The sequence below is a fragment of the Talpa europaea genome, assembly GCF_964194135.1.
Source record: "Talpa europaea genome assembly, chromosome: 13".
Lineage (NCBI taxonomy): Eukaryota > Metazoa > Chordata > Mammalia > Eulipotyphla > Talpidae > Talpa > Talpa europaea.
Genome location: NC_140080.1, coordinates 99,673,399 through 99,697,610, shown reverse-complemented (window position 1 = coordinate 99,697,610; position 24,212 = coordinate 99,673,399). Strand labels below are relative to the sequence as shown.

The window sequence follows — 24,212 nt, the reverse complement described above, 5'->3', positions numbered from 1 at the left end:
CGCGGCCACCGGCCCGGCGCCGAGACCCGCCGCTGGGACGCGCCCTCGGGCCGGGCTGGCGGGCAGCGGGCAGCGGGCGCGGGCAGCTGCAGGGGCGGCGGGGCTGAGGCCGGGCCGCTGTCCCCGGCTGGCCGGCCCCCTGCAGGCCCCGCCACCAACCCCTGTGCGCCCGCGGGAGGCTTGGCGCGGCCACCGGAGCTCAGCGGGCGCTTGGAGCTCCCCGCGAGGAGGCCTCAGAGTGCGGGTCCGGCCCTGCCAAGCCAGGCGCCCGCTTCTTGCCACCAGCCTCCAGGGCTTTACGCGTGAACCTGAACCCTGAGGCCCTGTGAGGCGCAAAGGAAACCTCCCGCCAGGCGGCTGGGGAAGGAGGGGGCTTTCTGGCCGCTCGCCTGCGCAGCCCCGGCTCGCTCCCCGGGTACGAGGGGCAGTGGGGCCGGCTCAGGGCCCCTGTCCTGCCCCCCCCACCCTGCGAAAGGCATGACCCGCCCGGGCACCAGCCTCGGCCGCCCTCACCGGCACCACCTCGGCAGCATCCAGCACTGCTCCCCTGGTGCAGGCCCGGCCCGGCGTCTGCCGTCCCTTACCCTCTGCCCCCGGGGCCAGGTTCCCGCCCGCAGGGGCCGGTCACGCGCCCTTGCTGGCCTCTGCCCGCTCCCTGGCCGCGGGCACTGCTGGCGGTGGGAGCGCCCCTCCCTGGCCAGCCCAGCGCCCACAGGGCCTCAGCTGGGCTTGGCGTGCGGTGTCTCCTCACTGGGCCCATCTGGCCACCCCGGGCGTGCGGGCCTCCCGCTGCCCCTGGCCGCGGCCCTGCGTGGTGAGGCCTCCGTCCTCCTGGCCCTGGCCAGGGACGGCCCTCTCTGAGCTCAGCGGCGCCCCCACGTGGGAGGGCCTGCACCCCCTGATTCTCTGTCTCCCTTCAGGCTCTGTTTTAAGGTAACAGGGTCACGGTTCAACTTTTTTGAAGATTTTTTTGAATTTCAGACGGCATTTCCTTAGCGGTTGTTCCCGCCGCGGCGCTCTCAGCCCGGCCGCTGCGACCCGTCACCGCCCGCGCCTGCAGCTGGGACCCCGGCGCCGCTCCAGGCCCGACGCCTCGGGGCCTGGGTCTCGGGACACGTGTCCCCCGTTTTCTCCCCGTTCTGGGGCGAAAAGCAAGCTTTTTCATTAATTGAATTTTCTTTATTGTTATTCTGCTTTGTGTTTGATTTTTGCTGTCTTAGTTAATTTATTTCTTCTAGGTGAAAGATGAGAGCCTTCATTTGAGACCTTTCTTTTTTTCTTTTTTAAGATTTATTTATTTATACAAGAATCGGGGTACAGGCCAGAAGCGCGGGAGGGTGAGAGGATCCACCGGAGCCAGAGCGGGGAGCAGAGCAGGCAGACGGACGAAGGACACTGCTGAGGGGAGCAGCGGGCGGCAGGGGAGGTCTGTCCTCCGCGGGCCCGTCTTCAGGCTGCCTCTCCCGCCGCCGCTGAGCGGGGTGCAACCTGCCGCCTTGGGCTCCGGGCCTCTTCCCGCAGCCCCCCTCTCCCCCACTCTCGCTCTGTGCGGGGTCCCTCCAGGCGACGCCCCCAGGTGTGCCCGGGTGCCCCACGCCTGAAGCCAGTTTCCTCCAGGCGCGTGCCCACAGGTGCCGGGCCCGGGAGCCGCCCCTGACCTCCGACGCCCCGCAGGCAGCTCCCGGATCCTGCGTGTCTTGGCGCCACTTCTCCGCAGCCTCGCCAGCCTGGGCATTCGGGGCGCCCACCCGCTCTGGGCTCATTCCACCTGTCTAGCAGCTGCAGCCGGGGTCTGTGCCAGGGGCCTGGCCTGACCAGCCCCTGCCGTGCCCCCGTGCCCAACTTCTGTTTCCATAATGTCCCCGGGCGGCAGGTGCTGGGTGCCCAGTGGAGCCTCCGGTGGCGCTGCTCTGTCCACCAGGGCCCCTGGAGCGGCCACAGCCTCCCAGGAGGATACCCGAGGGGGCCTGGGCCCACCGTCCCCGTGGTGGGCACTGGCTGCTGGGGCCCTGCAGCCCCTCAGGTGCCAAGTGGCTTTTATTCCTTGCAGACTCGGCCTGCTGGTCCTCGTCCCCCCCAGGGGCCTCGGCCGCAGGTCTCAGCGGTGGCTTCACCAGGGAGCTCTGGGCTGGGCACCCGCGCGGGCCTGGGCTGCCCGCCCTGCCACGGGGTCTGGAGGCCGGGCCCACCTGCCAGGACCCCCGCCTGCCCTCCTGTGCCAGCTCGCACCTGGCCCGCCAGCCGCAGGGTCCTGGTCACGCAGGAGCCAAGGAGGCCGCAGACAGATGTGGCGGAGCAGGCCCGGGGGGCCGAGGGGGCAGGCGGCGGGGGCTTGCTCCGGGGCCTCCGTGCGCGGCTCTTGGGCCTCCAGCGTCTCGAAGGGCGTCCCTTGGGTCAGCCTCGGCCTCCGGGCACCTGGCTGGGCCTCCCCGGCGGCTCCGGCGGCTCCGGCGGCTCCGGGACCCCGGCGGGCGCCTCCCTCCGCGGGGACTCTGGGGCGCCCCCCTCCCGCGGGCGCAGCGGCCCCAGCCTCGCCCGGGCACAGGGGGACCCGCCGGGGCTCGCCGAGCCTCCCCAACTATTTTTAACGTGTTTTTGGTTCAATAAAGCTCTAAACAAGTCTTGCCAGGCACTTTTTCCATTAATTTTTAAACCGGAGTGAATTTCAAGGGAAATTTAATCCATGTGCTTCTGATTCACTTACACCGCGGGCGCGGGGTCAGCGCGCCTGTTCCGGGGGCCCCACTGGCCTCTCGCGGGCGGGCGGCGGCGGGGCGCGGGTGCGGGTCAGCCCTGCCCGGCGAGGCCCAGCGCAGCGCGCACCCCGCGCCTCCTTCCCGGGCGGGGGCCGAGCCGGCTGCCGCCGAGCCGGGGGTGAGGCCCGAGAGGCCGCTTTGAGCTAAAAGGCGAATCCCAGACCCCGAGGACAGGGGCTGCGAGCGGCCCGCCCCGCGCCCACCCGGCGCCCACCCGGCGCCCACCCGGCGCCCGCCCCGCCCCGCCCCGCCCCGCCCTGCCCCGCGCCCACCCCGCGCCCACCGCCCACTGCCCACCCGCCTGCGCTCGGTCTCGAGTCCGCTGGGGCCTCAGAGGCAGCGGGTCTGGCCTGGCCCGGCCCCTCCCCTGGGCTGGCCCTGCGAGGACGCCCCCCAAGGCCGTGTCCGCCGGCGTGGCTGGGCTGTGGCGCCGACCCCCGGCCTGGACGGGCAGGTGCCCCTGGAGGTGCTGCCTCGGCTCCTTGGGGCGCACGCCCGCGGAGGACCTGCCCACGGCCACGCCTGCGCCGCGCGGGGCTTGGCACGGCAGCCGGCGGCGGGGCCCGGGCGCTGCCGGCCTCTGGCTGGAGGGCTGGCCAGGCTGGGCCCTGCCCGAGGCCCCCCAGTTGGTCTGACATCTGCCCCTCCCCGCTTGGGGGGATAGATGGGTTGGCCACCTACTGACCCCTTACTGCACGGTCTTCTCAGGGCCCGGGCCAGCCAGGGGGCCGTTGGGATCAAAGGGGCCACAGGTCCCACCGGGCATGCAGCTGATGGCCGCCCACATCTACCTCCTCCCAGCTCTGCCACCCCAGGTTGCTACTGAGACCCCAGCGGGTGCCCCCCAGCAAAGTCGCCGGGGCCTCCCTGCCTGGATGTGGGCACAGGTCAAGCCTCCTGGACACAGCCCATCCCCCCCAGGCCCCGCGCCAACCAGGGATTTGAAGCAGGGGCAGGAGCCGTTGGTGGGCGCCGAGCTGGCCCAGGTCACAGCGGGCTCTTTGGCTCAACGGTCCACAGGAGGGAAGGAAAGCGAGGAGGTGGACAACGCGGTGCCCAAGAGCCCAGCGGGGCTGGGCAGGTGCACGGCCATTTTGCAGATGAGGGAACTGACCCCAAGGGTCAGAACAGAGGCCGAGGGCGGGGCAGAGACAGAAGCCCCCACCCTGCTGCCCAGTGCTGGCCTAGGCTTGGCGCCCACGGCCCAGCAGAGACGGGGCCAAGCCGCAGCGAAGGCCGGCACAGCCTCCGCCCTCAGGCCTCATGGAGGCCCCGCACGGCCACCGCACCCCACCCTGCGGCAGCTGTCCCCCGCAGGGCCTGCGCGGCCGGGGCGCGGCCGGTGGGGATGCTGCACTGGACCCTGGCGGCCGCGGGCAGAGGCTCTGACGCAGGACCACGGTCTGGCCAGCGCGACGCCTCCCGGGGCTGGAGGGGGCCCTAGAGCCCGTGTCCCGGGGGCCAGCGGGGCCCACGTGTCCCAGCCCCAGGCGGCTCCTGTGCTTGTGCTTTTCCTTTCGATGTTTTTTATTTTTTGACTGTTTACTTTGAAGTAACTTTAGTCAACTCCAAGGCTGCAGACGCAGCTCAGCGAAGGGCCAAGTCTGGGAGCCCGTGGATGTCCACCCCAGCCGGGGCGCCAGGACCCACCGGCACCGCCTCCCTTCCCGCCCCTCCCCCCCGCCACGCCCTGGGGATCGTGTCCACGCGGCCCTGGAGCAGTGAGCGCCCAGCGGTGTCCACTGCGCTAAGACCGCTCCTCACTGGCCCTGGAGGCCAAAAGCAGATTTTTGCTGGATTCCGCTCCCGTTTGCCTTCCGTGCGCGCCTCGGAGGAGCGGAGTCCCGCGCGCCCTCCCGCCTTGGCCCGGCGCCGCCCGCGCCCACGCGCTGCCCGCTGGGGGTGGCCGGGCCGCTGGGGGTGGCCGGCAGTCGGCGCTCCGCGTGTCCCGGTGACACCGGCGGGAGCCGAGGGCCCGGATGGGCTCGCTCCGGAGGGCGCCCCGCGCGGCCTGTCCGCCCGCCCCCCCGCGCCAGAGGCCCCGCGCCAGTCGCTTCTTGCCCGCTGGAAGACAGCCACCCAGGTGCGAGGGGGCCCTCCCTGCGGTTTGGGCCGGTTTCCCTGCGCATAGGCGCGGACGCGCCCCTTCTCGCGTGCCCCGTGGCCATCTGCGGCGGCTTGGACAAGTGTCTATTTCGCTCTTCTGCCCGTTTTTTAATGAGCTTGTTTGTTTTTTTATTGGTGGGTTGTATAAGTTCTTTGTGTGCTTTGCGGATCAGCCCTCCGGCGCCTGGCGAGCAAGGACTCGGCCAGAGGGCCTGCCCCCCAGCAGCTCCGCTCCCGCCTCCCACTCCCTGGCCTGCCCGGCCCCCCCCACCCCCGGCCTCCCGCGCGCTGCGGTCGGGCCTGCTCCGAGCCGGCTCCACACGCACGCCCGCTCTCTGGGCACCAGACCGAGCCACGTGGCACTATCTGCCTTGCGCTCGCCGTCGGGCGCTGCTGGGGTCCGGGGCTGCCTGACAGCAGCACGTCTGCAGCGGTCGTCCCCGCGGGGCCGAGCCCTCCCTGCCTCCCGGAGCCAGCCCCAGTGCCGGGGACCTGGGCCAGACCCAGCAAGACTGGCCGGGGCCCAGGAGGAGGGGCTGGGGCTGGGCCCTGCCGGTGAGCCCTGACCCCACCGCCCTGCCCTCCAGGCCTGTCACAGCCCTGCTGGCGGGGGTGGCCCTGAGCGGCCTGCCTCCAGGTGCCCCCGCCCCCTCCAGCTGGGCCCTGGGCGCCCCGCCCTTCCTCGCAGGCCTGGCGTGGAGGGAGCAGAGCAGGCCCGTTGTTTGGGGGGCTTGGCGGCCCCGCCGGCTGGCCCTGCCGGCGGTTAGCAGCAGTCGCTTCAGTTAGGGCACCGGGGGCAGCCCCTCGCGTCCCCACGGCGGGCGGTGAGCCCACACGTCCAAGGAGCACCGACGGGCTTTTTAGGGGAAAGCGGAGAAACGCAGACGATGAAGGGCCCGCCGGGGACGTGGGAGGCCGACGCATGATCGGAAGGCGATGACCCGTCCGCCTCCCTGGGGCGGGTGGCGAGCTCTGTGGAGCCCTGGAGACAGCTGGGAACCGTCCGGGTCGCCGCGCCCCACTCCCAGCAGAGCGGCCCCCCCAGAGTCGCGGCGAGAAACTGAGTCGCAGATGGCCAGAGGCGGCGGGGCCGCGTGGACAGGGCCGCGGGCGCCCAGGAGCTCCACAGACCCCCGCGGCCGCTGAGCCGCCCTCCAGGCCCGGCACCAGGCTCTGACCCCTCTTGGCTCTTGGCCTGCGCTGGGCACGGGGCCGCCGGGCCGCCTGGGAGGGAGCTCGGCACGGACCCCTGGGAGCAGCGCAGGTGGGAGCCCTGGGCCACTCGGCCAGGCAGGATGCCCGGAACCCCGGCCGGGGCTTGGTCTGCAGCCTGGCCGGTCACTGCCCGCAGCCAGGGCACGGGCCCTGGGGCCGTGCCGAGCTGGAGCTTCGCGGGCACAGGGCTGGGCTGGGAGCAAGGAGGTGCCGGGCGGCTCGGGGCTGGGCCGGCCTTCCCTCTGCTCAGGGCCTGCACCTGCTCTGTGGCCCCTGCCCTGCAGCTGACGGGCCCAGGGCCCAGCGCCTTCCTGGACGCGGCGCAGGCCACGAGCCCGGTTCTCCTCCGGCCTGGTGTCCGGGTAGGGGAGTGCTGGCCGCCCTGAGCAGGGGCAGGTGGACAGGGTGGCCCCGGCTCCTCCGCGGGCCCTGGTGAGGTCTGGCCCAGGGCAGGCGGGGAGCCCCCTCGCTAGCAGGCCGGGAGGGGTGCGGGCGCCAGCTCCCGCACAGCATTCCTTGGCCTCTAGCGCCACCTTCTGGCGTCCCCTGGAACTACACCGCCGCGGCCAGCGGGCAGCCGGGGCCGCCTGGGCCACCCCTCGGTGCAGGGAAGGCCCAACCCAGCAGTCGCCCTCAAACGTGCACACACGACCCCAAACTCCCTACCCGTGGCCCCACGAGCAGGACGGGGGCTGGAAGAGCTTTCTCGACTGCAGGGACCAGCAGGCCCGGGCCGGGAGCGAGGGGCAGGGCTCGTGGGACCTCCAGCCTCTCTGAGGACCCAGATCGCCCCAGGACAAGGGCCTCGGACAGCGGGCGGGGGAGGGGGTACATGCCAGGCCTCCCTGGCTCTGCCGCCCAGCGCAGGGCCCAGCTGGGGGAGCTGGCCGAGACCGTGTCCCTGCTGGGGGCTCTGCAGGGGCCAGGTGAGCTGGGAAGGGCCTTCTGGCCCAAGCCGCGGACTCAGGCCTGTCCTGCTGCCTCAGTTGCCCTGGGAGGCTCCTGGGGGTGTCACCGTGGCCTGACCGGCGGACATGCTCCGGGGTCATGGCCGAGAACCATTCCAAGCCTCTGGGCGCCCCAAGTGGCATGGTTCGGGCCCAGCCCTTGGAGTCAGCCCCTGGCACTCAGGGACCCGCGCCAACCGGGGGACGGGCCTGGGGCGCCTCCTCCCCCCGCAGTCCTGACCCTGGACAGCAGCGCCCAGGTCGTCGGCCAGGCGGGGCAGGTGGGCTCCATGGCCCGCACCACCCAGGGGCTGTGGCTGCCGCAGCCGGGCTGGACAGGCAGGCGCCCCCCACGCGGCGCAGCACCCGGGGCCAAGGGTGCTGGTTGCTGCCCCTGGGGGTGCGCTGTGGGGCGCCCTCTCTGGGGTCCTCTGGCCCCAGGTGCCATGACCAGCCCCCAGGGCAGGCGAGCGGCTGCTTCTCTTCCCAGTGATGTTTTAATCTTGCTCTTTATTATCATTAAATCCTGCTGTTCATCTCCACCTGGCGGTTTCCCCGCGGCCTCCTGGCCCCTCGCGCTGGGCCTGCCCCGCCCCGCCCTCCATGTCCAAGCTGCCCAACGTGGACGCTCGGGGACTCCAGGCCTCCCTGCTCTCCCGTCCCTCCAGGCCCCCCGTGACTGTACGTCCCAAATTCCGACGTTTTCACAGCAACTCGGTGGCCGGCAGACGGCGACTCCTGGGCTTTCGTCCACCCTCGAGACGCAGCTGCTTAGCGTCCCGGCCCCCCGCGGCCAGTGCCACGCCTTGGTCCTGTCGGCGGCCGTGCGGGGCGCACCTGGGCCGTCCTCGCCGCTGGGCCTGCATTTCGGCCACGGTGCCCCCTCGGCGCTCGGCTCGTGCCGCGTCCCCTCCCGGCCCGAGGCTCGGCTTCCCGGCCCGCGCCTTCACCCGCTCGCGGGCTCCCCGGCTCTTCACTCGGCTCCCACCGCGGACCCACCCGCCCGCCCACAGCCCCCTCCGCTGTCCCTCCACCCGCACCCGTCTCCCCGCAGCCGGACGCCCCGCGGCACCCTCAGCCTGCCCGCCCATCTCTGGATCGACCCGCTCGGGCAGGTGGGGAGGCTCCGTCTCGGGGGGAAGCCACGGCCCGGCCCGGCCTCCTCTGGGTGAGACGCACGACCGAGTCCACCCACGACGCCGTGGTGCGTCTGAGGCGCTGCCCCAAGCAGAGAGGGTCCCTGCTGGTCAGCGGGGGGGGCCTTGCTGGTCATCGACGGTCAGCGGCTGGGTGGCGCATGGCAAGGGGGCGGGGGCGGCTGACTCTAGGAGGGCAACGCCGGCCCAGACGCCTGGGTGGGTTTAGGGCCCCGCTGCCTGGAGCCCCAGGGGGACAGGACACCAGGACCTACCCCTGGTGGGTAGGGGCCCCATGCCTGGCCCCCGGCACTGCCCAGCCTCACGTAAGTGGCGGGTGCCAAGGAGCCACGGGTGCCGGGAAGGAGCCCGCAGGTGCCAGCTCACTGCCTGGTGACCGGGAGGGGTGGCACCCCACGCCAGCTGCTCACCAGGCAGTGGCTGCAGACCCGCCGGCGGCCCCCAGGCCGGGGCAGAGGAGGCTCTGGCAAGTGGGTCGGAGCCGGCAGCCGCAGCCCGGGGAGGGCAGTGAGGCCACCCCGGGGCCCGGGCAGAGGGCACCGGTGGGCACCGTGGACCGGACGCTTCCACACCCATCTCCAGGAAACCAGACGAGAGGGCGCTCTGCAGCGACAAGACGAAACTCAAGTGGATTTTGACGTGGAAATTAAACTTTGAAATACAATAAAAAAGCCAAGTTGGGGCTGCAGCCCCTTCCTGATCAGGAACCTGGGGGGAGAGACCGGAGGCCGGGGCGGCCTAGGTGGTGAGCTTGGAGTAGCTGGGTGGGGACAGCTTGCGCTTCAAGTGCTTGAGGATGTAGAGGGGGAGGCAGCTGACCACGGTGATGGCCGACACCTTCCACAGGAAGGGCGTGGTGGTGATGAAGGCGACGTCTGCGAAGGAAGCACAGAGACAGGATCAGAGGCGGGGACCCCAGCCTCGTGGGGTCCCTGCACACCCAGCCAGGCTCCAGGCCACGGGCCCTCCTGGCCACGTGGGCCGTCACTGCGGGGCGGGCGGCTCTCAGCAGGCCCGTGCCGGGGGCCGAGCGGCTGGCCGGACCCTGCGGTGGTGCCTCGTCCGAGGGCGGCGGTGCTGACAAGCTCGGGCTCCCGTCTCGGCACGTCCAGGCCGCGCACGGCCGCCGTGGGCACACGGTCTCCTGGGAAGGGGCGTGGCGGCTGGACCGGGCGGCTGGACCTGGGTAGAAGGCAGGCCCGGGAGGCTGCGGGGGTAGCCAGAGCAACCCCGCTGCTCCGCAAGCGCCAAGACAGTCGCGGTCTCGGTTCTGGGGGTGATCGCGAGGAGCTGCCTCTCCGCGGAAGCTGGCGTTGGGCCGCGGGGCTTCCCGAGCGGCCCCAGGGAGCCCGCGGTGGAGGGAGGTGTCAGCAGCGAGGTCGGGCAGCCCGAGGCACTCACCGAAGTACTCGTTCAGAAAGGCAAGCGAGGCCACGTAGCAGCCCAGGCTGAGGCCCTCGGCCACCACCATCAGCCAGTGCCAGGTCCTGACGGTCAGCGCCACCATCAGCAGCTCCGTGAGCACCAGCGCGGTGAACGAGATGGCCACCACGTGCACGAACTCGGCCTCGAACAGCAGCAGCGCCCCGCACATGAGAATGCCGCCTGCGGCACAGCGGGGAGCGGCTCGCGATGGCGCAGGGGACGCGGGGACCCCGCACCTCGCAGGCAGGGACCCCTGCTTCCCTCGCCGACGGACGCCCCGGGCTGCGAAGGACCAGGAGACCCAGCACGCGGACACCCGGGAGCCGGCGCCCGGCCCGCGGCCCCACCCTTGCTCAGGAGGATGTGCTGTGGGGCGCCAGGACGGGCACTCCCCAGACGGCCTGGAGCAACGCCAGTGGCCAGGGCCTGTGCCGGGGGCAGCCGCGGGGCCGGGGGTGCAGGCTGCGAGGGGGGGGTCAGCGGGGGATGCCACCACCAGCGGCTCCTCACCTTGGTAGATGCTGATCAGGACCCAGATGAGGAAGGTCTTAAAGGACAAGGACCTCCCCTGTGGGTGGGGGAAGGGGAGCTCAGCCGGCGGAGGACAGCGCAGGCCGGTGGCCCCCCAAGACCCAGCCTCAGGCCTGTGCTGCCTGCGGCCCAGGGGCAGCCCTGGCTCCAGGCCAGCTCCTCCCACGGCCCAGGGTGCGGGCAGGCTGCAGGCCTTCTGGGGGCGGGGGGGTCCCTTCCCTTCACTCCCGTTTCTCGGGAACAGATGGTCCAGGCGATGGCCCTCGGGGGTCTCCCGAAAGGAGGGGCCCCGAGCGGAGGCGGGGCCTGGGCTGCGTGGACAAAGCTCCCGACACGGCTAACCGGAGGGCCCTGGGCAGTGAGCCTCCTCCTGGGCCCCGGCCTGGCTTCCCGCCGGGTCACAGGGGAAGGACTGGCCAGACCCTCCGGTGCTGGAGGACGCCGGCTGGCCGCAGGGTCCACTGCGTAGGAGCCCGTGTAGGAGGGTGCGGGCGACCCAGGCCCCTGAGCTCGGGACACCAGCATCTCTAGAGGCGCCGGCCGCCAGGGGAAGAGGACCCCCAGCAGGGGTGCTGGCGCGTACCTGCCCGGGGCCAGCGGCCGGCATGCCACCTGCGGCCCCCCACCCGGGGCGTGCGCTCGGCACTGTGGCCGAGACCGCCTCACAGGCTGTGTCCGCGGATTCGTGCTCAGGACGGGGGGCGGGTGGCGCCTGGCACTGCCCATGGCGCAGCCTGTGGGGCCCCGGCCGGCCGAGCGCTACCGACTCGGGGACTCAGGGTGACCCGTCCAATGCAGGCTGGCGGGGGCGACAGGGCCGCGTGGACGTGATCGCCCGTGGCCCTCGGGGCTGAGCGGCTGTGTCCGCGGCTACCAGAGCGCGGTCAGCAGTGCAGATGCCCGCTGCCTGCCACAGTCTCCAGCCTCATGGAGAGGAGGTGGGGGCGCCGGGCACCCCCATTCATAAAGGGCGAGGCGTGTCGGACTAAGCGGCGCTACTTGGGACATGCGAGCCGGCCGTGGACGCAGGACAGGAGCCACTGTGAACAGGCCCGACAGACCTGCTGCCCACGGCCACCCTGCCGGCCGGGGCGGGGGCGGGCCCTGAAGCCTCTGGGGCGGGCGGGGCGGGCGGGCCAGGAGGAACCGCAGCCAGAGCTGTCCTGGAGGGCAGTGCGCGGGGGCTGCCCAGCGCCCCACGCACCTTGGTGAGGTCCTTGTAGAGCTCGGGGTACAGCATGGCCATCTCGGGCTTCACATCCTGGTCCAGCACCAGGGAGAAGACTGGGAACATGGTGTAGAGGGTCGCGTAGCTGCCGGGAGAGGACAGGCAGGTCAGCCGGCAACCCGGGAGGGCAGTGGCTCGAGGTTCCAAAGCTGACGGAGCAAACACAGGCGCCAATGGTCCCCAAGAGCAGGCCCGGCCGGCAGGCGGCGGCTCCAGCACACCGTGGCCCGTTTCTCAGACACAGCGGGGACAGCAGACTCCCTGGGCAGCGGGACCTGACCCAGGGCCCTGGGCTCCGGGCCCCCAGTGGGAGCCGCTGGCCAGAGCGCAGCCCATCTCACCGCTGCCAGCCGCTCTGACCCAGGCCCAGCTGAGGCGCCCGCCTCCAGCCCATCACAGAGCCCCCCGCCTGGGGGACCTGGTGAGGACGCGAGGCCTCGGGCAGGACACCTCGTCCTCCTTCCGGGCCAGGCCCAGCCCCATGCTGGGCCCCTGCTCCCCACGCAGCCCACTGTGGCCCCTGGGCACCCCAGAACCCCTCAGCCGGGCTGAGGACCAGGGAGACCTGGGTCTGTCCTGGCCCCACTGTGACGGCAGGTGCCCAGCTGGCCAGAGCGGCTCCTGGGAGGTCTGGGGCTGAATACCTGCTGCCCGGAAGCTGGGGTGGTGGGCGGCCCCCCCACGCGCCTACCCTGTCCCCACCACACTGCGCCACAGGGCCCCTTGAGACTCCGGGGGCAACGGCTCCTGAGGTGACTTGGCCATGGCTTCCCACAGCCCTGTGTGTGCACACGGGAGGCGCAGGTGCCACAGCCCCACCTGCCACAGGCTCTGCTGGGAGGGCGCGGGTCAGCGTGGGGGTTGCGGTCAAGGTGGGTGCCAGCCCCTGCCACCCGCCCAGCACCGCGAGCCCACCGGGAGCACCTACCCGACCATGAGGAAGCCCTGGTACAGCGGCACAGACGCGAAGTAGAAGACAGACGAGAACACGGCCTGGGCGGAGAGGCAGGTCAGAGCCCCGGCCCGCCGCGCCCCCGCCCCCCGCCCCCCGCCCCCCGCCCCGCCCACCTGCATGGTGGAGATGATCAGGCCCCGGTGCATGACGAACTGGCCGAGCGCGGCTGAGCGCTTGTAGCTGCTGCGCCCGTGCACCATGAGCAGCCGGCCGATGTGCCGGAACTGGGTGATGGAGAAGTCGGCGGCCAGGGAGGCCTGCTTCCCCTCCTGCGGCGGAGAGCGGCTGTCAGACCCGGCCGGCCGGCCCGCCGGCGTGCCCAGTGCGGGGAGGGCGCCGACGGGCGGTGCGGGCGGCGGGGGGGTGGGTCGCGGACGCCCACCTTGCCCTCGATGCCGATGCCGCAGTCGGCGGCCTGGATCATGCTCACGTCGTTGCCCCCGTCACCTGGGGGCACAGAAGGCGGCTAGCGGGGCAGGGCTGCAGGGGCGACCTGCCGCCCCTGACCGCCGGCGCTGGGACGCGGGCGTGGGGGGCCTCACCGATGGCGCAGGTGCGCTTCCGCGTGTGCTGCTGCAGCAGCCTGGCGATGCGGGCCTTCTGCGTGGGCGAGCAGCGGCAGCACACCACGGCCGGGCACTGGCAGGCCAGCTCCACGAACTCCAGCTCGTAGTAGCGCAGGCACACCTGGGGGCCGGGGGGCGGGGCGGGGCGCGGCTCAGCCTGGAGGCCAGGCCGCCGGGTGCCCCAGGCTCACGACCTGTTACAGCCTTTTGGCCTCTTCCCAGCCGTGGAGCCCCTCCTGGGGGGCCGTCTAGGGGTGCAGAGCAGGTGGGGCGGGCGCCAGCCTGCGGCTGCGCGGCACACAAGTGGCCACATGCAGTGCTGGGGGGGCCAGGCACGCACACGCGGAAACCACTCAGGCTGGGAGCCGCCGGGGGCGGGGGCTGGGGTCCATCTGCAGGGGGGCTGGGAGCCAGTGGGCGCTCAGGGGAGGGCCAGTCTTCTCCCTCAGGGCCACCAGCCGCCCGGGGCTGTGAAAAGCGCTCAGCAGCCTCCCGGCACTGCTCCTGTGGGAGACCGGGAGCCCGAGGCTGTCGGGGCGGGCGGTGGGCCCCCTCGCCGTGCAGACGGACGGACCAGGCTGCGGGCACCTTCCTTGCAGCTGGGCGCACCCACGCCACGCGCGCCCAGAGGCCGCCAGAGCGCCAGAGGGGGGCAGAGGCCGCTCGGCCATCCCCAGCCTCGCCCGCTGCCCCCGCACCGTGGCTGTGCTCAGGGCCGCTTGGCAGGAGTGCGCCGGCCTAGGAAGGAGGCCTGGCCCGCAAGGTCAGCACCAGGAGACCCAGCGGGACCCCAGCAAGTGGCGCTCCCATGAGGTCCGGCCAAGGCCCTGCCGCAGGCGTCAGATTCGCCGCTTGGCCACAGAGTCGCTGGGGTCCAGCTGCGCCCGGTGCTCCTGACAACGCGGTGACAGGGCAGACGCCCCGCCTGACCTCTGCCAGGCGCCGGCCCCGCGTCCCCAGTGGGAAGGACAGCCCCTTCGTGACGGCAAGGGGGGACGTGGGGGTAGCACCCGCGCGTGTGAGGAGCGCCCAGCCCCCGGCGAGCCCCCACGAGCCTCACCTCCAGCGAGTCTCCAGAGACGACCAGGGCACAGTCGTGCCGCCTGCGGAAGGCATTCAGCTCCAGGTGGGCCTCGGCCCGGCTGGCCACCTGGGGGTGGGACGGTGGGAAGCAGCTGCCCTGGGGTCCCTATAGCCCAGGCACACGGGCAGGTGCCTGGGGCGGCGAGTAGATTCGGGGAACTGCCCTGAAGGCTCCTGCCCGCCAAGCCGGGAGCCAACAGGAGCAGCAGGCGGGCACCCCTTGGTGCGAGCTGCCGTGGGGCGGGGCTAAGGACAAGTTGAGGGGGCAGGTCTGCCCCATGCTTCCCTGCGGTGCTCGTCTCCAGGGCGGTGGGAGACCAGAGCCTGCGTCCCTGCCCGTCTCCACTCACCCCATTGGCTCAAGCCATGTGACCCGGATGGGCGGGGACACGTCCTACCGTAACGGGGTCCCCAGGAAAAGGGGAGGTTCCGGGTTCCCTGCCCCACCCACGGGAGGGTGGAGCTGAGCAGGGAGAAGGGGAGAGGGGCCTGGAGCCCCGCGGGGCAGAGACGCGTGAAGAGGCTGCGCTGGCTTCTTGGTCCTGAACGGCCGGAAAAGACATGGGGGCGCCCGTGGGGAGGGGACAGCGGCGGCGTTTATCTTTTGATTTTGTTCTTTTCCTCCCGGACTTGTCGGGAGGTCCCTGGGTCCCTGCGGGGGGGGGGGGGGGAGGCTTTGGACTGTGGCCGCCTTCGGGCCTTGCTCCAGGCTGACCCTGTTGGGCTGGACTTTCACCCACGAGGGGACGGGTGACTCCGGGTGCTTGGCTGGAAACCCCAGTCCCTGCCTTCTCTGTGTCGCACACTGATTGTGCTCAGGTTCCTTTTCATTCAAGGTCTGCACGTTTGTCTTGATGCAGCAGATGGCAGAACCTACATAGAGGGGCAGGTTTGGGGGTCCTGGGGCGCCCCTCTCCCTGCCCTGTGACGGCGCCTTGGAAGAGCAGTTTCCAGAACGAAGTCATTTCAGACGCCAGCGCTCCGGCTTGGACGTTCTTTCTGAGGTTTCGTGGGGCATAAAAGAAATGACCTATCACGGGACTGAAACAATCAGAAGCTCATGTGGTCAAATTAACCTCGACGCATCGTCACACTGGGGGGTTTTCTCGTGCACATTTCAATTTGTGGCCCCCTAATGCTGGAGAGTCAACAAAGACTGACCACGTAAATAGTCGCCCGCGGGCCTACTTTGCGATTCTGATGGTTCAAAACAAACGACGTAACGTGTGAATCATATTCCAGTAGCTCTCCGGGGTGCGAGCCCCACCAGCCAGCCGGCAGACGCCCCGGGCCGCGGGCCTGCCCTGCCCGCGGCCCCCAGGCTGTTCCCTTTCACCTGGATTACGTGTGGCCATGACGGTAAACCCATCAACTCAGATCGCTTCTCTTCATTTTCCTTGAGCTCATTAAGGAAGAATATTCAATCCGAAAACGGTTAGTTGATTAAAAACTCTCCGCTGACCCTGACCCTGCATTCAGAGCTTGTTTTTCAAAAGGAGCATCTGGGGCCCATTCGTTACGTGACAACAAAAACGCGACTTTTCTCAATATGCACTTTCATAAACGGAGCAGGAAGTGACTGCAGGCGATTTAAAATACCTATCGAGCTGCTGATAAATAATTGCTTTTAGGACAAAAACGCGTCCAAATTCAGGGCTTTCCTTCAACGCCGCGATGCAGACCTGGCTTCCCGGTCACCCCGCGCCCGTGTGGCCAACGGGCAGAGAAGGCCGCACGGCTCTCTGGAGGCAGGTGCTTCCTCCTGCCCGTCACCGCGCGCGCGCGTTGGGAGAACCGGGGTCTGGGCACCCGGCCACGAGGGTCCAGCTCACCGGCCTGAAGACGTGGATGTCCTGCGTCCTGGACACCAGGTGGGAGCTCTTGGCGATGCAGGTGGCCGTCTCCAGCTTGTCCCCGGTCAGCATCCATATCTGGGGGCCGTTTGAGCCAGTGAGCGTCTCCCTGCGCCAGGGTCGGTCACCGTCCACGCCGCGACCCTCACAACCGCCGACACAGATGCCCCACAGCCCCGGGTCGCCCCTCTCCAGCCGCGAGCAGCCCCAGAGCATGGACCCACGGCTCCCCGGCCCAAGGCGGGTGGGTGGTGCTGCAGAGACACCAGGTGCCCTCCGGGAGGCAGAGCCGCAGGGGGGCCCTGCTGTGAGCGCCTGTATTCGGGCGCAGGAGCCGACCTCATGGCCCGAGCACCAGACGCCGCCTGTGCTTGGCTGGCACGAGGGTCAGCAGTCGTTGGTCGGTGGCAGAGGGCCGCAGGCCTGGACAGGAGATGGAGGCTGCGGCTTCACTCGCACCTGCTGGCACCCTCTGGAAGCAGGCCCTGAGGGCGGGCGGGCGGCGTCCCCTCCCTTGCCCTCACCCCTGGCCACCAGACAGCTGGGTCCTCCCCCACCCCGCTGCCCAGCACCATGCCTGCCCCCCACGACGCCCAGCCCCTCCCCTGGCCCCCACGCCGGCCCACCTTGATGCCGGCATTGCGCAGCATCTCCAGCGTGGGCCTCACGTCTGCCTGCAGCTGGTCCTCCACGCCCGTCAGGCACAGCAGCTCCATCTCCCTCTCCAGGCTCTCCACCACTGCGGCCACCTTGATGGCCCTGTCGTGGAGGCTCAGCTTGGCCTGGCTGTACCGGCTCTGCGGACAGAGATGACGGCTGAGGGCCTGGCTCTGGCGCTACTCCCGGGCAAGAAGCCTGGGGATGCACCGGCTGGTCAGCGGGCACTTGGCTGCGGGGAGGGGCGCGCCCACCTCAAAGTCCTGGTACTGCTCCTCCGTGAGCGCCCTTTTGGCTACTACCAGGGTGCGCAGGCCTTCGCGGGCCATGTTCCCACACTGGAAAGGAGAGGCCAGTCACTAGCTGCCCTGCTGACCACCAGCCTAGCCGCGCCGCCCTCGGGGCTGGGACTGATGCTGTCAGGGGTCACCCCCACCTGCCCGTTGGCATGGCTGTGCACAGCCCTGCAGCAGCCCCACCAGCTCAGGGTGGGGAGCTGCCTCCCCAACGCAACCCCTGACCACAGAGCAGATGCGTGTGGGCAGGCAGCTGGGGTGCGGCTCGGTGAGGACCCCAGAGGGCAGGCAGCACAGGTGGCAGCGGGCAGGCACTCACAGGCCTCCCTCTGCCGCCACTGGCCTTGCAGGTGGCAAAGTGCAACGCGTCCGTGGGCTCACTATGCCGAAGCACCAGGCTCCCGCATGGACAGCCTGTGCCGGGGCTGTGCAGTAAGTCAGAGCTGCGCCAGGCTGGGGGTGGGGTGGGCGCCGCAGAGGCAGGACCCACCCAGGGGCAGCCGGGAGCACCCGCCAAGGCCATGCTCCACGCCATTGCAGACACGACACAGGGAGGCGCGGCCCGACCGAGGAAAATCAAAACCCAGCGAGTGGGGGGTGCAGCACCAGCGCCCCCTCACGGGCCGGGCAGGTGCTGGCAGTCAGAAGAAAGGACGCCGGCCCCGGGGGGCAGCAGCGCTTCTGGGGGGCTCCTCTGGGCGTGCCCGCTCTGCTCAGGCCCGGCCGCAGGCCCGCGGCAGCTGCGAGTCAGCAGACGATCCAGGTTTCCCTCCAGCCCGTTGCTGGGCCCGACTCTGCGGCTAAACTCGAAGGCCAAAGGCGGCAGAAACAGCGGCGAGCGCTGGCGGCGGCTCCTGCACCCTGGTGCTGTGTCCTGGGTCTCGCTGGGGACCAAGGGCCGCCTGCGCCGGAGCTGGGAGGTGGGCGGCCGCGCCTCGCTGGCAGGGGCCCCCGCCCGGGCGCACCCGCAGGCCAGGCTGCCGCCCTGCCGCCCTCCACGGAGAGCGAAGCGTGGGAGCTGCTTCACGCTTGCAGGACACAAGTTCACAGCCCAGAACCCACTGGAACCAGGAGCCGCTGCAGCCACGGTGCCCACGCGGCCTGGCTCCCGACCGCCAGGCGCCCACGCGGGCCCGGCTCCCCACCCCCAGGTGCCCACGCGGGCCTGGCTCCCCGACCCCCAGGCGCCCACGCGGGCCCGGCTCCCGACCCCCAGGCGCCCACGCGGCCCGGCTCCCCGACCCCCGGGCGCCCACGCGGCCCGGCTCCCGACCCCCAGGCGCCCACGTGGCCCGGCTCCCCGACCCCGGGCGCCCACGCGAGGAGCCCGCGCCCCGGGGCCGCCGCGGCCGTGCCGGCGGGACGCTGTGGCACGGGCTGCTGCTGGGAGACACTTACTGATTTGACCTCATAAAGCTAAATAAATTAAACGAGTATTTTATAACTGATTGCACATCATGGCGACGGCATCTCGCTGGGCCGCAGGAGCCTGACTCACGCCCGTCCCTGGTGGAACCCGAGGGCCCGGGGCGGACGCAGGCTGCGGGCTGAGCCCGGCCCCGTGTTGTGGCGGATCCGTCCACGCGGCCCCGGGGCTCGCGCTCCGCGGACGGCCCCCCGGCCCGCGCCCCCGGCCCGCGCCCCCCGGCGCCCCCCGGCGCCCACCTCCTCCTCCAGCCAGTCGTTGTACTGCACGAGGGGGGCCATGGCGGCGTCCGCGCCCTTCATGTACAGCGCGATCTCCCCGCTGGCCTCGTCCTGCGGGCGGCGCGGGCGGGCGGGCGGTGAGGCGCGCAGGGGCCGCGGCCGACCCGGGACCGGGCGAGGGGCCGGGACGGGACGCTGGGGGCCCCGCCCCGCCCCGCCCCTGCGCCCCACCCCGCCGCTCCGCGCGCCTGGGGGGAGGGGCCTGGGCGTGGGCGTGGCCTGGGCGTGGGGCGGGGCCTGGGGCGGGGCGGGGCCTTGGGCAGGGGTGCGGCCCGGGCAGGGGCGGGGCCTGGGCGGGGCCTCGGGCAGAGGCGTGGCCCGGGGCGGGGGGCGTGGCCCGGGGCGGGGGGGGGCGCGTACCCGCACGATCACCCCCATGCGCTTGCTCTCGGACGTGAAGGGGAACAGCTGCAGCACGCAGTAGGTCAGGATCTGGCCGCCCGGCGTCCTCAGCTGCATGGACGTGAGGTCGCGGCGCACCAGGGTGAGGCCCACGCTCTCCGTCCACCGCACCAGGGCCACCTGCGGGCGCGCAGCCAGGTCGGCGGGGGACGGCCCGGCCCCCCCCCGCGGGGCGCCCCCCGCCCCCGATCCCCCCCGCCCCCCCGCGGGGAACAGGCTGGCGCCCAGGGGACGCGGCGCCGGCTCAGCTCAGACACGCGGAGGCGGCGCGTGTGATCACGCGACTAAAACACGCGCACCGGAAGCACGACTTTTAGAGTAAAAAAATTGATGAATAGTATTTACGATAATTACATTTTCTAAAAAATACATAAAATAATAAACTGCCTGCAAGCGGCCGGGCGGCTGCCCCGCGCCCCTGCACAATGCAGCCCGGGGCCGGGGCTCCGTCCAGGCCTCTCCCACCTGCCTGGCCGCAGGCTCTGCTGGAAGCTCCGGGCGCTGCTGGGGGGCTCTCAGCAGCCCCCAGGAAACACCCCACCCTGGCACTGGCTGCACCCAAGAACAGACAGACCCAGGCCCCTCCCCCGCAGACACAGCCGCCCCACCCCAGACCCCGGCCTGGCCCCAGCGGGTCATCGTTGGACAGAGCCGCTTCGTGGCGGGAGCCCCCCCACCCCGGGCCGATCCCGAGCACCGCTGGCCCTGGGCGGGAGGCTCCTGCGGGCGCTTGGTGAAGGGCGAGGCTGGCGCGCCCTCCCTCGGGCTGCACAGGGTGCCGCGCCCCGGGGCACACGCGCTCCGGCCCTGGGGGTGGGAGGTGGCCTCCTCACCCGACGCCTGCTGGGTGTGCGCCCGGCCACGAGCCCAGGTGTCGGGCTGCGCTCACAGAGGGCTTGTGGGGGCAGCAGCAGATGAAGCCCACACTGCTGGCTGGCCGGCCAGTCCAGGCGCGCCAGCAGGACGCTGCTGCGGAAACCCTGGAATTTGCCCCCACGCGCCGGCTTAGCCGACGCCGGGCCCCTTTCTGCGGGAGCCGAGGGAGTGAGCCGACTCTGGCTTCCCGGGCTGACTGTCTCCCCAGGGCCTCGTGCCCATCGCGGCAGCCACACGAGCGGGCCTCCTGCGCTGTCCAGAAACTGCGGGCCGGCGAGTTGCCCCTTCTCTTAGGAGTTAGTGGAGGACACGGGCCAGCAAAGGTGCCCGAAGGCAGTCGTGGGCAGAGCTGCGGGCGGAGCCGGCTCTGCTGCTGGCGCCCGGCTGTGGCTGCGGCCAGCGGGCACATGGGCAACGGCCCGGCCCCTGCAGGAGGGGGAGGCGTCTGCCAGTCTCCACGCCCCACCTGCAGTGCGAGCCGGCTGTCCCCCAGGCTCTGCCTGACGAGCCAGAGGGAGCGCGCGCCTCTCTTCAGACGTCAGGTCGGGCTGCGGCCCGAGGAGGCACTCCTTAGGGCCAGTCACGGGAGGCGCCTGCTGCGCCAGGCCTGGCCTGAGTTTCTGCAGTTAATTGGGACCTCAGCGGCGGCGGCGCCCGGGGCCAGGCTGGGGAGGCGGCTCCCGAGCTCACCTGCGAGTTACCCGCCATGGACCAGAGACGGCGGGTTGGAGCCAAGTGCTGCCGATTTCCAAAATTAAAAAAAATCTTAATAAATCCTAAGTGTCTTTTTAAGCAGGTACGTGGAATCTAACTCTGGCCTCAGTCACCAGAACTTCGCGGGTAAACCTGGCAACCCCTGGGTACGGGAACAGGAGACGTGGCGGCCCCTGCATCCCAGCCGGCGCGCCCTCCCCACCCCCCACCCCTCCCACCGGGCGCCCCTGGCCTGGGGCGTGGAGGGGCCGCTCACCTCGTCGGGGCTGGAGGCCTGGTAGGTGCGGTTCTCGTCGCTGAAGTCCTGGTCCGCCTCCGCGCGCTCCACCTCCCCGGCGCCGCCGGCCTGGGCCTCGTACACCGGGGTGACGTTGTGGCACAGCGCGATGGCCTTCACCGCCTCCTGCACACGGCTGCTGACGCTCTTCCTGACTCTGGGAGCCGAGGACGCGGCCTTCCTCGGGGGCGTGGGGCCGGCGCTGCTCCCGCCGGCCGGGGCCTGCGCCTGAACACAGGACGCACCCTCTCAGCAGGCGCTCGGGACACTGGACGCGGCCCCTGGGCAGGCGCCGGGTGCCCCCTCGCAAGTCTTGGGCTGGCGGCCAGCGCAGGAGCGCAGCTGGGCTCTGGTGACGCTTTCATGGACGAAGGGCCGGCCTGACCCCCACCGTCCTGGGTCCTGGAGCCCGGCCCGGCCTCAGCCGCGGTTCACTGTGACCTCTGCGGAGTGGAGGGCGGCGAGGAGGCGCACACCCCTGCATCGCTTTTCCCGAGATGCGGCTGGATCCGACCGCGGGAAGCTGAGCCCCGAGAAGCGTTCAGGATCATTCGTGCCACAGTCCCTCCCGGGGCAGGGCCGGCAGGCCAGGGGCCGCAGTGGCGCCAGGAGGAAGCCGGCCGGCCGGCGCTGGGGACGCCTCCGCTGCTGTGGCACCGCGCCCGGCTCCGACCCCAGCGGGTGCCCAGCATCCCTCTCCACAGCCCCGCAGCGCCACCTCCCTGCACTGCCCAGTGAGCCGCAATCACGGCCTGCTCCGCGTGGCTGCAGGCCCGCTTGTGGCTGAGTCTGAGGTGGGGCCTGGACGTCAGACGTCAGGAGGGTCCAGGCCTCGCTGTCCAGGGGGCCCGGGAAGGGCCATACCCGCGAGGCTTGGGTGCTTAGGAAAGCAAGAACCCTGTGGCCGCCGCAGCTGCCCAAGGCCCCGGGACAGGAGGAGGTTGGGTCACGTCCAAAAAGATGGACGGAGCCTCGTTTCGCACACGGCAAACGCTCCAGGCGCAGCAGGCGCCGTGTGAGCCTCACTTCAGAGCAGTCTGGTGAGAGAACTGGGGGGGTGCTGCCCACGGTCAGGGGCTCCTAACGCGGGCAGTGCCACCTGGGCCAGGGGACAGGGCGACGCCCGTGCCCAGCCCTGGCTGGCGCGAGGAAGGCCCGGCGAGTGGCTTGTGCCGTGTGACGGCCCCAAGATGTTGCTCGCGTGAGCCTGGGGCTGGGGCCTGGCGTGGCCAGCTCACCTGTGCGCAGGAGTGTAGGATGTGGCTCTGGATCTCGTCCATGGTGTCCGCACCGTAGGACACGGTGCCCAGGTGCAGCCGCTTGAACACCATCTCGTTCCGGGTGAGGGTGCCTGCGGGGGACAGTGTGTGAGGGGCCAGCGCGGGCTGCCCAGGCTCGCCTAGCTCTGGCTCTCGGCGTGGCCGGTCCAGCACTCAGCGTCTGCTGGCCTCTGGGCTCTGCGCCAGCCTCTGGGCCCACTGGGATCCACGCCGGCCTGGTGTTCTGGAACAAGCCCCACTAGCCAGGACAGGGACTCCACCTGCCAGGCCTCTGCTCTGCCTTTGGTGAGCTGGGCGCCCCTGGAGGGCCTCATCCCGGAGCGCCCTCTGGTGTGCTGCCCTCCGGGATGGCCCGCCCTCTCCCACGCCCAGGAGCGCGCGTAAAAGCACTTTCCTGACAGGCCCAGGCCCCGTGTACCGAGCTCATGCGTGGAGTCTCCCGGTCACAGGCCCTGAGCTGTGCCAGCCGCTTCCAGGTACACATGGCCCCGGCCCCAGCACCCCCTGTGTCTCCTGGGCCCCAAGCGCCGTGGCCGCGGGCTCAGCTGCCCCCTGGCTGGTTTTGGAGACGGGCTGCGGTGAGACGCGCTCGCGGCTCCTTCCTGAGCAGCTCCGCGTGAATCGCAGAAGGAAGCCTTGTGGGAGGAGGAGACCTTCTAGGAATTGTACTTCGGCTGGAGTCAGGAGGCTCTTGGCTGCCCCGTGGCAGCTGGGATTCTGCGCCCGTCACGCACACCCGGGGCCCGACCTCCTCCAGCGACGCCGCCCCGGCCACGACTCCCGGGCGTCGTCCTGCTGGCGAAGGCTGCGGCCCGGCTGACTCGGGCGCGGGGCCCATCCCGCTCCGCTTCCGTCGTCGCCGACTGCTGTTCTTACGGTCAGGGCGTCTTCCTCCACTACTTTGCTTTCGGAAGCCGTTCCCGAGCAGGCCACTCGTGTCGCCAGGTTTGGGGTATTCTCCCTGCACTGGACCCTGAGGGGAGCTGCCTGGCCGGGGCACGTCCTGCCATTACCGCCGTCCCCCACGTCTGGAGAGCCCTGGCAGCTGCTCTCAGGCCCACACGCTGCCTGAAAGCACAGTCTCGTCTCCCCGGCGCCGGGTCCTATGCTCCCCCGCCGCGAGGCGCGAGTGGGTTTCTGGACGCCGGCGCAGGCGGTCCTCAGTAGGGCCAGGACCTCTGTGCTGACCGCGAGGTCACAACTGCCGTATTGAGTTCAAAGCTGCACGTGTGGGCAGGTGTTGCCCGCCTGGCGCATCAGTGACGCAGAGAAGCTGCGATTTCCTCCCGTGACAGCAGCCGTGCCCGCAGCCGGCGGCGTCCCCTCTGCAGGGAGCGGCCGCCAGGGCGGGAATGTGCAGATCGCTGTCCGCCTGGTGCTGCCCGCCGCGCGCTGCCTGCCTCACGCTGTCCGCCTGGTGCTGCCCGCCTGCTCCTGTTCTGTCTCCCTCCCTCCCTCCTTTGACTCCCCACCTCAACACCCCAGCCCGTCAGCTGTCACGCAGGCGCACCTGTCTCTGCCCCCTCTTCTTGCGACAGTGTCACCGTGGGTTTCCCTCGAAACGCTACAGAGGGTCATCTCACCCCTCGTCTCTGTGCGGACAGACAGGAGGTGTCTTCCTGGCCGCCCCCAGGCACCATCGGCTCCTGCTGGCGGCCGTGTCATCGTCCATCCCGCAGGTGCCCCGTCCTGGCCAGGGGAGGGACGCTGCCCCGACTGGGGAGGCCAAAAGTCACTGCCGGCAGCCTCCCGCCAACAGTCTGGCCAGCGGGCAGCTTGGGCCCGGCCCACGGTCTCGGCGGCCACAGGCGTGAGGAGGAGGAGGACGCGTGTCCGGGAGCGCGGGGCTTCCAAGGCCCAAGCCCCGACGACCTGCAGCCGGGACCTCTGTGGTTGGGATTTCGCTTTACTCACTTTATCTTTTTGTTGCTCTTTTAATTCACACGTCTGGAGTTTAATATCCCAGTTGTTGCTGGTGTAAAGAAATGGGACTCAGCTGTGACAGCGAGTCTCCACGTGTGACGACGCTAGCAGTTCTGGACTCTCCGGGGGCTCTGTGGGGTCTCTGAGCAGCCGCGTGCCCCTCGGGCACGTGCTTCGGGGCCGTCGTGTTCCCTGGTGTGGGCGGCGGGGGTGGCTGGTTCCCGGGGGCCGGGGACTTCCCGCCTCACGGCAGTGCCG

At 71.0% G+C, this 24,212-nt stretch overlaps 1 protein-coding gene across 1 annotated transcript in view; it reads right to left on the bottom strand.

The window, feature by feature from the left end:
* Positions 1-8,919: 8,919 nt before the first annotated feature.
* The window catches only part of ATP9B (ATPase phospholipid transporting 9B (putative)), a gene marked incomplete at both ends in the record, with an annotated part of 90,185 nt that continues 74,892 nt past the window's right edge, over positions 8,920-24,212 (bottom strand). Inside the window, 16 exons of the mRNA XM_084252723.1 lie at positions 8,920-9,056; positions 9,583-9,786; positions 10,117-10,174; positions 11,342-11,450; positions 12,294-12,358; positions 12,434-12,589; positions 12,703-12,767; positions 12,863-13,007; positions 13,947-14,036; positions 15,802-15,900; positions 16,449-16,619; positions 16,734-16,817; positions 18,441-18,533; positions 18,843-19,004; positions 20,731-20,979; positions 21,990-22,102. Of these exons, the coding sequence (XP_084108849.1) occupies positions 8,920-9,056; positions 9,583-9,786; positions 10,117-10,174; positions 11,342-11,450; positions 12,294-12,358; positions 12,434-12,589; positions 12,703-12,767; positions 12,863-13,007; positions 13,947-14,036; positions 15,802-15,900; positions 16,449-16,619; positions 16,734-16,817; positions 18,441-18,533; positions 18,843-19,004; positions 20,731-20,979; positions 21,990-22,102 (2,000 nt within the window). The remainder of the gene's footprint in view (positions 9,057-9,582; positions 9,787-10,116; positions 10,175-11,341; positions 11,451-12,293; positions 12,359-12,433; positions 12,590-12,702; positions 12,768-12,862; positions 13,008-13,946; positions 14,037-15,801; positions 15,901-16,448; positions 16,620-16,733; positions 16,818-18,440; positions 18,534-18,842; positions 19,005-20,730; positions 20,980-21,989; positions 22,103-24,212) is intronic.